Source organism: Ceratina calcarata, unplaced genomic scaffold (genome assembly GCF_001652005.2).
Source record: "Ceratina calcarata isolate Rehan_Ccalc_2016 unplaced genomic scaffold, ASM165200v1 scaffold170.2, whole genome shotgun sequence".
NCBI classification, from domain to species: domain Eukaryota; kingdom Metazoa; phylum Arthropoda; class Insecta; order Hymenoptera; family Apidae; genus Ceratina; species Ceratina calcarata.
In genome coordinates, this window is record NW_017138358.1 from 75,802 (window position 1) to 88,834 (window position 13,033).

General features: G+C 41.4%; 1 protein-coding gene across 6 annotated transcripts in view; it reads left to right on the plus strand.

Moving 5' to 3' along the window:
• The window catches only part of aralar1 (calcium-binding mitochondrial carrier protein Aralar1), a 19,693-nt gene extending 9,542 nt beyond the window's left edge, over positions 1–10,151 (plus strand). For 4 of the 6 annotated variants that reach the window (XM_026810701.1, XM_018037475.2, XM_026810699.1 and 1 more), the window contains exons 2-18: positions 3,366–3,422; positions 3,500–3,642; positions 3,799–3,914; positions 3,980–4,119; positions 4,195–4,341; positions 4,417–4,558; positions 4,676–4,769; positions 5,084–5,119; positions 5,722–5,812; positions 5,939–6,014; positions 6,099–6,217; positions 6,293–6,463; positions 6,548–6,688; positions 6,751–6,945; positions 7,039–7,141; positions 7,825–7,915; positions 8,184–10,151. In XM_026810701.1, coding sequence (XP_026666502.1) covers positions 3,533–3,642; positions 3,799–3,914; positions 3,980–4,119; positions 4,195–4,341; positions 4,417–4,558; positions 4,676–4,769; positions 5,084–5,119; positions 5,722–5,812; positions 5,939–6,014; positions 6,099–6,217; positions 6,293–6,463; positions 6,548–6,688; positions 6,751–6,945; positions 7,039–7,141; positions 7,825–7,915; positions 8,184–8,358 — 1,947 coding nt within the window. In that variant the 5' untranslated portion in view covers positions 3,366–3,422; positions 3,500–3,532 and the 3' untranslated portion in view covers positions 8,359–10,151. Of the gene's footprint in view, positions 1–1,008; positions 1,599–3,365; positions 3,423–3,499; positions 3,643–3,798; positions 3,915–3,979; positions 4,120–4,194; positions 4,342–4,416; positions 4,559–4,675; positions 4,770–5,083; positions 5,120–5,721; positions 5,813–5,938; positions 6,015–6,098; positions 6,218–6,292; positions 6,464–6,547; positions 6,689–6,750; positions 6,946–7,038; positions 7,142–7,824; positions 7,916–8,183 lie in introns of those variants that run through there. The other 2 variants (XM_018037479.2, XM_026810700.1) reach the window with 2 other exon arrangements.
• Positions 10,152–13,033: the final 2,882 nt, after the last annotated feature.

Sequence of the window (13,033 nt, forward strand, 5' to 3'; positions counted from 1 at the left end):
GCGATACAAAATAATTTAATCTCTAATGGTTAAAAATCTGTAGTTTAGTTATGAACGTAATCTTAGTATCCGAGTTGCGGAATAATTGTCTTTGACTTTACCGCCTAATTAAAATAATGTTAACTCGATAAGCGGGAGGGGCGTGAAGGATACAGGCATCGCGGGTAGGAAAGAAGAAATCAGGTTAATTAGCGTGATTAATTAGCGAATATTGAAACGTGGCACGTGCAAACGCTGCAGCGCTAAAGGTAGTATTACGTAATCCGCGCGCTGCCGTTGCAAAACGAGTTGCACACAGGAAGCCGCCCGGTTGGCCAAGGCACGCGCTTTCGGTGCATGCAAAAATACATAACCCCGGTCTTGACAATGAACGACGATTGGCACTTCGAACAAACAAACCACTAATGCGCAAAAAAAAAAATCTATTCATGCGCCTCGAGTGGGTTTCGATCAGGTTTCGTTTTTTATTTTTTATTCGTTCATCCCTTACGTTGCTTGCCGATGATTTCTACAGTACGAATACAAATGGAAAAATGAATAATTGATGCTAATGTCTTTTTTATCATTGTTCGTTTAAGCGACTAATTACAGTGATATTTATAAAACGTTCGAAGATAAGGCAAATTATTCTAGTTCTTTTGTGTTAAGTAACATAAGGAGATTTGACAAGGAAATCAAAGTAAAAAAGACTGTGAAGAAGCGATGAGAAATGTTTGCGTGAAATTGCTTGGGACAAAAATGAGCCGAGACGAGATTGAAGACACGCGGTTCATAGAAAAACCGATGAGACTCCCTGGTAGATCTGCTAGCGATGGCACCGATGCTGCTTTAGTATTAAAGCCATTCGAGTCTTGTACTATTTCAAATTTTAAACAACCATTTGTTTAATTTATTTAGATGATGAAGTTAGAAGATGATTTAGAACAGTATAGATTTTAAATATTAAAAACATAGTTTCAATTAAATTCCTGAGTCTCCTAAAGAATGTTAGGATCGAAGAGAATGCTTTGCGACTCTAACTGGAATGCCATTTTCTCTTTGTCTCATTTTGCCTGTGTATCCATGAGAGACCCACACAAGAATACCTAGAAATCTCTCAGACCTTTGTACGGTTTATGGGTTATGTCTAGGGTCTCTCCCCATTTAAGATTCCTACAATAGGTTTCTTTAAAATAAATACGATAATGAATTATAAAAGGGAATCATTTAGTGAATCATGAATGAATAGCGGGCAGAACTGGTCCGAAGTTGGCGAATGTCTTGAGTCGACTCTGTTATCGAGTTTTTCGACTATCTCGTTTGACAGTGAGTAGTGGGAGTAGATGACAGTGTTCTGTATTCGTATAAGCTGAAGGTTGTTTAGTCTGATCTGTGACGGTCGAGCGCGAGTGCCACGCACTCAACCGACGCACACTGCCATCGAGTTCCGCCGCGTCATACACGTGTGCGTGTTCCTGTGAAAGAACACGCGTCTGCCGATCGCGTGTCGCAAAGCATGCCGATATTCCGCCCAGCGCACCAGTAGAAAAACGTAATCCGCAGCTGTTCTTCTTCCGTCCTCCTTCCGACCAGCCGAGAGACCCAAAGATCTTGCGATGGTATGTGAGGCATGTGAGAATCGTCCTACTGTGCTTGGGCGTTCCGAATGATTTCTGAATAGCCGTCGTCCTCGAAACCCGACCGCGGGTCCATCTCATGGAATCGCGTTTGTCAGAATCAATTTTACAGTAAAACAAGTCTGAAAAATTCCTTCGGCTTCTGACTGTTTTCTGTAGAAAGTTCAGCTCACGACCTCTTGACCACTTGTTTATTTATCAGCTGCATGAAGCTTCTCTTTTTTAAGACACAGGGTTAAACTTGTAATCTTCAAACTGTTCAATTAATACATAAACTCTCGGGTTATCACTTCGTCCGAATTGCATCAACATAATGACTGTTCTTAACAGAAATTGTTTGTATAAACACGCGGTTGGTTCGGGACTGGGCGGGAAATCGACGCCAGGAGTCGATTATTTTTGGTAGCTACTCGTTTTTTCTCGGTGTTATCGTACTTGATGCTGGCACGCGCGTGTCACGCTTATATATCATCGAGCGAAGCATTATTTTCTGCGTCAAGTTCTACTGAGCACGGCCGTGAACAACCGGGTATCGTAATTTCATCACGTGGTTAGCACGTGACGCTTGCTCATTGGCACGGATCGAACGCTCATGAAAATTTGATTTTTCCCATCGTTCGGTGTCGAGATAAGTTCTAATAACGTAGGGAGTGGGTAAGGAGTTTGCGCAGCCCTACTTAGAGAAGGCAAGTAGTTAACGTTGTCGACAATTCAGTATTGTCAAAGGAAGCGAAAAGACAGACAGAAATATATGTAACATTGTTATTTTTATCTTCATAACATTGTAACCTTCTGTAAAGAGCGAAAAGGGGCCTTCCGGGTCTCAATAATTGCAAGAGAAGAACGAATAAATAAATAAATGGAATAACGTAGGTTACGCGAGTATCCAATTAGCTCGTTTTCTTGAGACAACAAAAGTTTCCGCTTTGTTTCGTGGTCGCCTCGAGATCTCCAGGTTTTTTAATTGCCATGTGAATTTCCCTTCCCGCGGAGTCATAATTAAATGCTTGTGGGTGGCTTTTCAGCTTGCCTCTGAACTTTGAACTATACTCGACGACTGTTATAGTTCCAGGCTTGTGTTAATCCAGCGTTGATCAAGTTACTAACGGACCAATGTTTAAATCCTGTCGCTTCTTCGCTAACAGGAGTTTCGAACACGGTTCCTGCGTTTATCAAAGTTTCCCTGTAAACAAGTCCTCGTCTCGCATGAAACTCCAACACGAATTACATTCAGTTGTTCATGCGTAAATTTCGTACTAACAAATTAGGTATACATAGTAACGCGTAACAACGAGGTAAACATTAATTAATCCTCTTTCATCTCCCCGCGTTCTCGTTTTTAGAATAAAATGTTGGCGTTACGCAACGGAATGCAGGGGAATGCAACCTTGTTGCGTTGCGATTGATAACCCCTATCAGCGATAACCTTGGAGATGTTTAAAAAACTCGTCCCCAGCGTCAGAGATAACGTGCTGTCAAAGCAGAAACAGAATTCGAAATCGGATGTTAATGAAATATGAATGCCCTTAAGCGTATCGCCGTTCATTTTAATGTCCTTAAATGATTAACGTCAGGGCCGACCGTGGGACACTCCAACTCGGCTTCAATACTATCGATTGCCTCGTGATAAGAATAAACCTTGTCAAACGTGAAATCCATTTTCTAAAATCAAGCAGAAATGTTTTATGAACGAGCGACTGGCGACTCTCTTCTGGATTAATAATAAAAAAGAATGTGTTTGATTTCCAGGGTTCCGGATATTTAAAGCGTGCGAACACTGACCGCCTCCATGAAATATTTAATCAGGTAAAAAAATGAACAAACTGCAGATGCCTAGTTTTGTCGAGTTCGATTATAAATAAGAATTATGGAATAACTTCTAGTATGCCTCACAAGAGAAGGATGGCGAGAGGTTCATGACCCCGACCGACTTCGTACGAAGTTATCTTGGACTATACACCTATTCGGGTTACAATCCCGACTCCGTCAATCTGCTCGCCGGTATCGTCGATACCAGCAAAGATGGGTTTGTATCCATCCTCCATTCATGCTTCTCATTCAGACTTGTAACCGAACATTTAATCCCAATTGAACCCAATTCGTCAATTCAGATTATAGCATTTCCAAGATTATTACGTTCATTACAAATGATTTTTAATTGACAATATTGAATAATTTGCAGGCTCATATCATTCGCCGAGTTCCAAGCGTTCGAGGGGCTGCTGTGCGTGCCGGACGCCCTTTACAAGACAGCGTTCCAGCTGTTCGACACTAATGGAAATGGAATGGTTGCATTTGGTGCGTAGATTTCTTAATTGTTTTCCATTGACTTCGATCTCTTAGCTAAAATCTGAATCCTTCAGACGAGTTCGTTGAGGTGATGCGGAAGACGGAACTCCACCAGAGGATGCCCTTCAACATGGAAAGCAGTTTCATTAAACTTTACTTCGGCAGGGATAAAAAGCGGCTGATCAGCTATGCGGAGTTCAGTCAATTCTTGCACGTGAGTTCATTTTTAACAAATTTTTAATGTTCTCTTATTTCATTTCTATTCTTGACGATTGAACATTCTTCTTAGGATTTCCATGAGGAGTACGCGACGGAGGCGTTTAAGAAGTTTGATAAGGATGGCCAGGGTTTCATCTCGGCGTTAGACTTCCAAGATATCATGCTCAGTATCAAGAGCCACTTGCTAACTAAGGATGTGAAAGACAACTTAGTCGCTGTAAGTCCACTACTATTTCTTTGATCGAAATTCAAGCATGAGAATGTTGAATTGACTAGTTCGTGAATTGTACAGGCGGCTAGTACTGGGACGAGCGGGCGGAAAGTCAGCTTCCCGTATTTCATGGCGTTCAATTCCCTCTTGAACAACATGGAGCTCATTAAACGTATTTATCTGAACGCGACGAACGGTCACAGATTTGAAGAAGTCACCAAAGGTAATAATATTCTTCTTTAGTTTACAATAGATAAATAATTTTGCATTTCATTGAGACTGTCTGACATCTCTTGCTGTCTTCTTGAGGTCAATTTGGATGTTGTTTAATTGTTTTCAGAGAGATTCCTTCATTCCGCACAAATGATGTCGCAGATCACGCCGTTAGAAGTGGACATCCTGTTCCAGCTGTGCGACCTGCTGCACCAAACCGGGTAAGTGTTAACGATCCCCACTGATGGGCACCAACCCGTTCCGTTTCCAAAGAACGAAAGAAAGGTCACGTGCAGAGAGAACACGAACAGAATAGCTGTCTTGGTAAACGAGACACACGTAGTGAGAGAGTCAGGTGGTTATCGTTGCACAAAACGTCGTCGTCATCCAAACAAGAGAGAGAGAGAGAGAAAGAACGTTGATCGAGTTTTTTTTTTTACTAGTAAACGAACTTTATTTAATCCGATTTGACGTGAACTTTGAATCGAAGCGATATTGAATGTATCTGTTTACGTGTTTACGCTGCCTGGATCAGGTCTACGGAAGATGACACGGCAGATCCGCGGCTTGGGTGCGTCATTTGTATTAAAAGAGTAATCACGTGCTATGAAATTCGTTCTAACGCTGGCCTCTACATTATAAGCGCGAGAGCAATGGAAACTGTCCTCTCAAACGTCAAACGAATCCTCACGATCGAACTCAGCTCGTCTGAATCTTTTTGCACTCCGTTAAATCGTGCGTTTGCCTTTTAGAGCGATTGTTTCCATTCCTTTCGCTGGATTATCCGTATGTAAATCGATGATGTACACAACGGTTGCGTCTCCACCCACTTCTCTTCAGCATCTATCTTAGGACGATGGCATTCGCAAATACGTTGGCACCACGTGGACACTAACGATAACTGTTTGTACGCAATCACAGACCTTTAAGGACACGTTTAAGGACCTCGCCTTGTCTCGATATCGGCAGGATATATTTTTAGAGTCGCTCGAACCGGTGTGCCATCGCAACGTTCTCGTTAGGACGACCATCACACGTTTCATTTGTCTCTCTTTTTTTTTTCTATTATCTCTGAGCCTTCCTCCACCTTCCGAGTTCTCGCTTTTCTTTTTTCTTCTCTCGACAATTGCAACAGGGATCCACACGTACTGAGCGATCTGTCTCGGGTTTCAGGAATATTGTGTACAGTGATCTCGTGGCAATTACACCTGAGCAGTATTTCAAGCAGATCACGAAACGTTTAGCTGAGATCAAAGCGGTGTCGGTAAGTGTGGAGCCAATCCAATGACACCCAGCATTTTTTAATCGTTTGCAAAACCATTATCCATCTACGTCGGAATCGTCTCGCTCTCTCTCTCGCTTTGCTCAATCACGAGTTCCGTTGTTTTAGAGCCCCGAAGAGCGCGGAATCGTCGTGCAGATACTCGAGAGCGGTTACCGGTTCATCCTGGGATCCGTTGGAGGGGGTGAGTTTACGATTATCCTCACTGTTACTGCCTTGAATCAATCAAATTGTTGCTATCTGATTTTAATCATTCTTTCCCCCTCAGCTGTGGGCGCAACGGCGGTGTATCCCATCGACCTGGTGAAGACGCGGATGCAGAACCAGAGGACCGGCTCCCTGGTCGGCGAGCTGATGTACCGGAACAGCTTTGACTGTCTGAAAAAGGTTGGAATCGAAAAGTCTCGCCGTGGCACACAGCCTGCATCGTTAATTATGAAGATGGCTTGTCGCGTTTGACAGGTGATCCGGCACGAGGGTTTCTTCGGCCTCTACCGAGGCCTGTTACCACAGCTGATGGGCGTGGCGCCCGAGAAGGCCATCAAGCTCACCGTCAACGACTTCGTCAGGGACAAGTTCATGGACAAGAACGGCAATCTGCCTCTTTATGGAGAAATCATGTCTGGCGGCTGTGTAAGCGAATAAAATTCATAAACACTGAATAATTACAAATTTCGCCGTGGTTTGAGTCTTCTTATATCTTCTAAACTTTTTCAGGCGGGAGCTTCTCAAGTAATATTTACGAACCCGTTAGAAATCGTGAAGATTCGGCTACAGGTGGCCGGAGAGATAGCTGGCAAGTCGAAAGTCAGGGCGTGGACTGTCGTCAAAGAACTTGGAATATTCGGCTTGTACAAAGTAAGCATATCGCGATCGAGACTCGATTTCATCTTGGAATTAAATGCATCGTCTTGCTTCAGGGTGCGAGGGCGTGTTTCTTGAGGGATATTCCGTTTAGTGCAATCTATTTTCCACTGTACGCTCATACGAAGATACGGTTGGCTGACGAAGGCGGGTACAATACGCCGTTGTCGCTTCTGGCCGCCGGTGCGATCGCTGGTGTACCTGCGGCGGCGCTGGTCACCCCTGCAGATGTTATCAAGACCAGATTGCAAGTACGTTCTTCTCGAATTATAAATAAAATCCTCTTTCCTGCGGTTCTGCCCTTTCTTGCAGATCTTACAATGTTTTATGTAAATTTTTATTAGGTGGTAGCCAGGCGAGGACAGACGACGTACAGCGGGCTGGCAGACTGCGCTAGGAAAATCTATAATGAGGAGGGTGCGAGGGCGTTCTGGAAGGGAGCGACAGGTAAAAAATTATCCGTGATTACGTTAGTAGTAGATATCGAGTGATTATCGCGGTAGCGGGTCGTAACATTTATCTTTTTAAGTTGTACATTGAGAAAGTTAGTAATACATATATTTGATTTGGTCGATTGCATGCGACGGGCGTCTGGCCCCGGCGCATCTCTCGACTATTCTTTCCCCCCAAATATGACCTGGTGACTTACTTCAAAGTGAGTAATTCTTTCTCTCTCTGCCTGCCACAGTATTCGTGATTTTTGTTCCCCGTTTTTCATCGTTTGTTTTTCCTACGTTGTTTTTCTTCGTAACTTTCTTTTCTACTGGATTATCTACTGATCTTCGTTTGCAGAGTGGTGTCGTCAAGAGATAAATAAAATACGAATAAAAAAAATTTAAAAAAAAAATCACATCGCATCGCACGGTTTCGATCATTTTTCATGTGTACTACTTTTTACTGATTGATTTCATTTCACGATACTAATCACGCAGTTTTAGTCCTAGGAGGAAGATATTTCTCAAGTTGTGTCAATGTCCGGCAGATGTGTCCATTCGCACATGATCAAGTTTATAACAATTCATAATACGTTTCACATTTATTTCGGGCGTCAAATCTTTATTCGGACAAAGAGTGTGTGAACATTTTTCGTGGTCGCGAACGTTGTCACTTAGGTACTCCAACTTTTACAGCACGAGTGTTCAGATCGTCACCCCAGTTCGGTGTTACCCTCTTCACCTACGAACTCCTTCAAAGGCTCTTCGTGGTCGACTTCGGTGGATCGTAAGTATATTACTTGATCGCTTGATCTCTGATTTCGATTTTGAACACATGATTCTTGTGCATGCAAATTTAAAATGTATCATTCGGAATCATTTATTCTTTTGGTAAGTACGTCCTTCTCAGTTCTAGTCTAAAACTGTTAATAGTTGCGATTAAAGTCTAACGAAGGGCCGAATTCTTTACAAGTTCCGATGCTGGTTTTGAAATTCACACAAGTGAATTCTAGTAACGAGATGCTAGATGAACAGCGTGCGATTGATTGTTTCAGTCGACCTACTGGGTCGGAGCAAAAGGTGTCGACGGGGGAGTCGTTCCGGTCGACGAATCCGGATCACATAGGCGGGTACCAGGTCGCGCTGCCAATATTCACCGGTATCGAGACTAAGTTCGGTCTCTACCTGCCGAGGTACAAGGCCAACAACCAGGCCAGAGACGGGAAGTAACGTCCGCCCGGTCGGCTTCAGCTAGACCGTTAAGCTTGTAGCGATCCCCCGTCAACCAACAGAAATCGCGCGTGTCAGAGAATCGAGACGCCCAGCAGTGAAGGGTTTCACAGTACAGGGAAACGAGCTCCACAGAACTAAACGACGGAACCGATAGAGTGAGCTCGAAGAGAAAGAGGAGCAGGAAGAATCAAGATGAACCCCCTTCGAAGGGAAGCGATAGAGGAGATAGTAGAATTTATCGAAACAAATAACTGGCTTCAGGCACAAACTGACGTCACCTCCTACGTCTTGACTCCACGAACGCCGATCGAAATGGATGTTAATAAAGCTTGTACATAAATTGAATAGTTGAAACATCGTTAGAAACTTTTAGCAAACGCGACTCAAAGTTCGCTGGTTGGTTATTAATATTTATTACAATTGCGTGTTTGTGAATTTAACATGTAAAGAGTGTCTGGAGTCGGTTTGTGCATGCCTGAGGCTGGCAGTGAGAGAATTAGCGTCAACACGCACAACTTCTCGGTGGACTACCGAGATCGAGCTAGCAGGAAACCGTGGAAGATTACATCTATGACACACATACACATACACACACAGGGTTTAACGCGAATTAGACACATGGACGGTTTAGCCTAAAGGACATTAATTATTGTATAAGCCTGTTTACGCTTACGTTACGCGAGTGTTGTGGAGCTCGAATGGATTTGGCGATGCGAAGAAGCAGAAATCAGATTCGCATCATCGGCTGTCGAGATAAGTGATATATAATTTTTTTTTAAACCATGTTTCAATGTTTTGTTTAATTTCGATTTAATTTATTATGTACACATTTTAGATTATTTTTAGGTGAATCGTTCAGCCACCGTTCTTGATAACCGATGATACGATCTTTGTACAATTTCTTTTACCTACGATCCCGACACCTGTTTCACCCTTTGCACTCGGAAAACAAATTTGATATCTTAAATAACGTAGCAATAACGTGTATCTTTTTTAAAATATCGCTTCGCTTACCGCGGAATGGAATTGGTGCTAAGGGTGAAATTCTATTTAGGAAAAAAACAAGAGAGAGAGCGAGAGAGCGAGAGAGAACCGATTCGCTTCAAGCCTTGCTTTGGCCGCTGTATTACTTTTTCTACTTTTTATATGTGAATCGAAAAACGATACGTGCTCGTCCCGTGTGTCGTCGACGAAGTGGTTCGCGCCTCTATTTTTCTAGATCGCTTAGAGTGCGTCTCCGTCTCACACATTTTGTAAACACACCGTTTCTCTCGATTTACAGACTGCGGATTTTTGTACGAAATCAGATTTTTATAAAAATAATTCCTATAAGAACTTTATTCAACGATTGCATCGGCTCTTTTGTATTAACGGCTGCTTCGTACATTTTTGCAAATCATAAAAATCCGCAGTTTACACGATTAGCGTGGTCAGAATTTTCTACGGCCCGTCGATGATTTTCATTTCACGGTCATAGAGCCGTCATCCTATTGTCTACTGACTCTTCTTCTAGTCGCGACTGCCATTCGTTTTCTTTTTCTCCTTGTCAATCCTCAGTCGTACGTTCGAGCGATAATTCTGCCGCACAGCGCAAAATTAAAAGTGTACGTTTCATTCTTTATGTTAAGAAAAGTGAAAAAATAGTAAAAGGAATCAATTTAAAATGCTTTCCTCTTAAGCGAAGCTTCAATACGTTTCTCTACGCGTCCATCGTGTTACCAAAAGACACAATCGTGTTCTAATCGTAAGGGGAAGAATTAATCTCGAGGAATAATAAATGGGGGACTGGATCCTCTTGTAGTTTATCTTCACCAGCTTTCATATCGGGCCGACGAGCGACCAGTCGTTGGTGTTTCGTCTGAACAAACGCTCCCTCCTGCAGTTCGATATATAAAATTAGTCTTAAAACATTGTTAAATGAAATTTACATCGGTTTTCGAACATTCCAAGGTCTGCGGGCACAGATTCGCGAAAGTTAACACGTCTCAGCATCGTCCGAGCCGCGTCCCTACCTCCGTACTATTTTAATTAAAGATTTGTTCAAGTGTTTTGTACCATTCGATTAAAACGAATTCGGAATTTATAACACATCTGCTTTTTAAGCTGCCAGAAGTGGTCAAATCAATGCTGCTTATCAGATTCAAACAGCTTTCACATGATAAATGATAACTTCTACAAATACTTCATAATGCAATTTTAAAACGGAAGCAGCTATTATTATTATAAGCGTATTATCTCTTGTTTGCCAGAATATTAGGTACGAAATGATGGACATGGAATCGATTAAATTGAAAACAGTGAGGAGGGACGCGCTGACTGCTAGATTAGGAAATTGTATTTTTTCTATCCGCCCTGATAAGTTGTGATCAATGGAATCGCATGAGGTATTGTGTATATAATGAGGAGAATTGGAAGATAGAGGAGGTATAATCGATGGAACCGCTTTAGCTCTTTAAATTTCATTTCTAAATTAGATTTCTGTTATCTTACACAATTCTTAATATATGTATTATTGATTTTTCTATTTATACATGTACAAGACTAGTGCATATTCTAATGATTTCCTTATTATAACAAGCAAAGTCTGAAAGAGTTCATATTAATAGGCTTAGTGTTAAATGTATTTATTATTTTATACTTGGCAGGGTTCAGATTACTTTTACCCTTTATTACAATTGATATTCTGGTTATCTGGTTTGCCGAACTGGAGTCTTCCGTTGCGACGGTATTTAGGTTTCCGGTTGGAGAGGACGCGTTCCATGCGACGCAGTGCTCAGGGCCATGACGAGCTACCAAACTGTTATCGCAACAGTTTGCGCACAGTGGTAGCTGGTAATTCAAACAAAACACGATATCGACCACAATGCTTTCTCGAATCGCCAAGGGGCTCTGTTTCCTGGCTTTTAGCTCCGTCATTAATCCCCTGATCTCTAACACAATTCTAAAGACGTCTTCTAATAGTTTTGTTACAAATAACAATAATTACTTCAAATGAGAATTCACAGGATTTCGTTAAAAATTATCTAAGTGAATCGATGATCGTTTAAGGTAGTTATCACCTAAACACTCTTAGTTATAAATTTTATTCGAGATAATCACGAAAAAATGAATTGAGCGAATATATGCTATAGCGGTTTCAAATGTAATAGTAATATGCATGCTCGGGGCAACTGAGAAACGCGAGGAGATCCGCGTTCCGGCCCGAAAGCAAATATCAACGCGACCATCCTGATCATAGTTCGATGTACATACATAATACGTATTGTTGCATATGTAATATAGTTAACACCGGTGTACATACATACACGTCGAATACGAAATTAGCCTCGTTCAACTCGAATAGTTTCAAGAATTCTTCTAGCGAATTTAACTTATTATCAATTTATGAGACTATCGTTTTATTCCCTGCCGTTTGAATTTGTTCTCATGTGGTTTTAAGATTGCTCAGTGTGGTTCGAGTTGAATGGGGATGAACTTCTTTTTAAGGAATTATTGAAACTGCATAAACGTTCAGGAATCCGTCGTGGGCGTCCGCAGCTCAGTTTCGTTATTTTCTTTCATATGGTCACCGCTCGATATCTCTGCACTAGAATCCTCTCTCTTTGAAGCCATCGTTCTTAGTACTTGTCCTCTTCTCGTCGTCACCATTTTTAATGTTGCTCTTTAACAGATAACGTTCACTGTGCACGTGCACACACGCATTGATTACCGAGCTTGCGATCAACAGAATCAGAAATCAGAGGCACTGTTCAATGGAATTGAATTCTATAAAAGTAAATTGCATAATCGTTCATTTTGTCTATTGAAATTTAAAAACGTTTTCTCAACGCGGCCTAAAGTATCAGTTTTTATTTTACGCAACGAGCGTCTCTGAGGACTTCTGTTCTGTTGAAAAATGTGAATCAACGACTGCACCCATCGAATTAAGATTCGCAAGCTCGTTTAATTAATCGCGACCGAGACGATTGACGTGGCTTGCACAAACAGGAGGAGAGTAAACAACTAAATATTTAATTAGGATTAAATTTGCAGGAAGAAGGGAAGATTATCAAGTATACTATTCAACGTGCGAAGAACAATTTAAACTAAGCTCGCTTCCGCGCGACCCGCGACCGTCTCATATCTGAATTATTCGAATCCCATTGTCATTCAACGAAGGAGAACACAATTTAACGAGAAACGATTATCACACGATCGAGTAATCGTACACTAGGTCTTTCTTGCCCCCTTACCAGGAAATCTTCCCACCGGAGAGAAATACCAACCCTTCACACCCAGTCGACGCAAATCTGTGATCATTGTCAGATTGTTGACGGTAAATGAACCGGGAAACGGAGGCCGACTAGCTAGACAATTTCCAATTCAATTCTTATAAAAATATTCTCAAGTATATTAAATGATATCTTTGATAAATTTAGTTTTACCTCAACCGCGAATTGTAAAGAGTATATAATTGTAAATCAAACAAACAAGAAATGGAACAGAAATACCTAATTGTGAATAACACCTAAACTGTTGTGCATATATTTTAAAATAAGAATAAATATATTATTTGAAAGATGCATCTCGTTTTTACTCCCAATTTCAATGTTGAAACAGAAACGTCTGATTTCTAATATTATTAAATATTAATTTTTAATATTTCTTATATAATATTATATTTTAATATAAT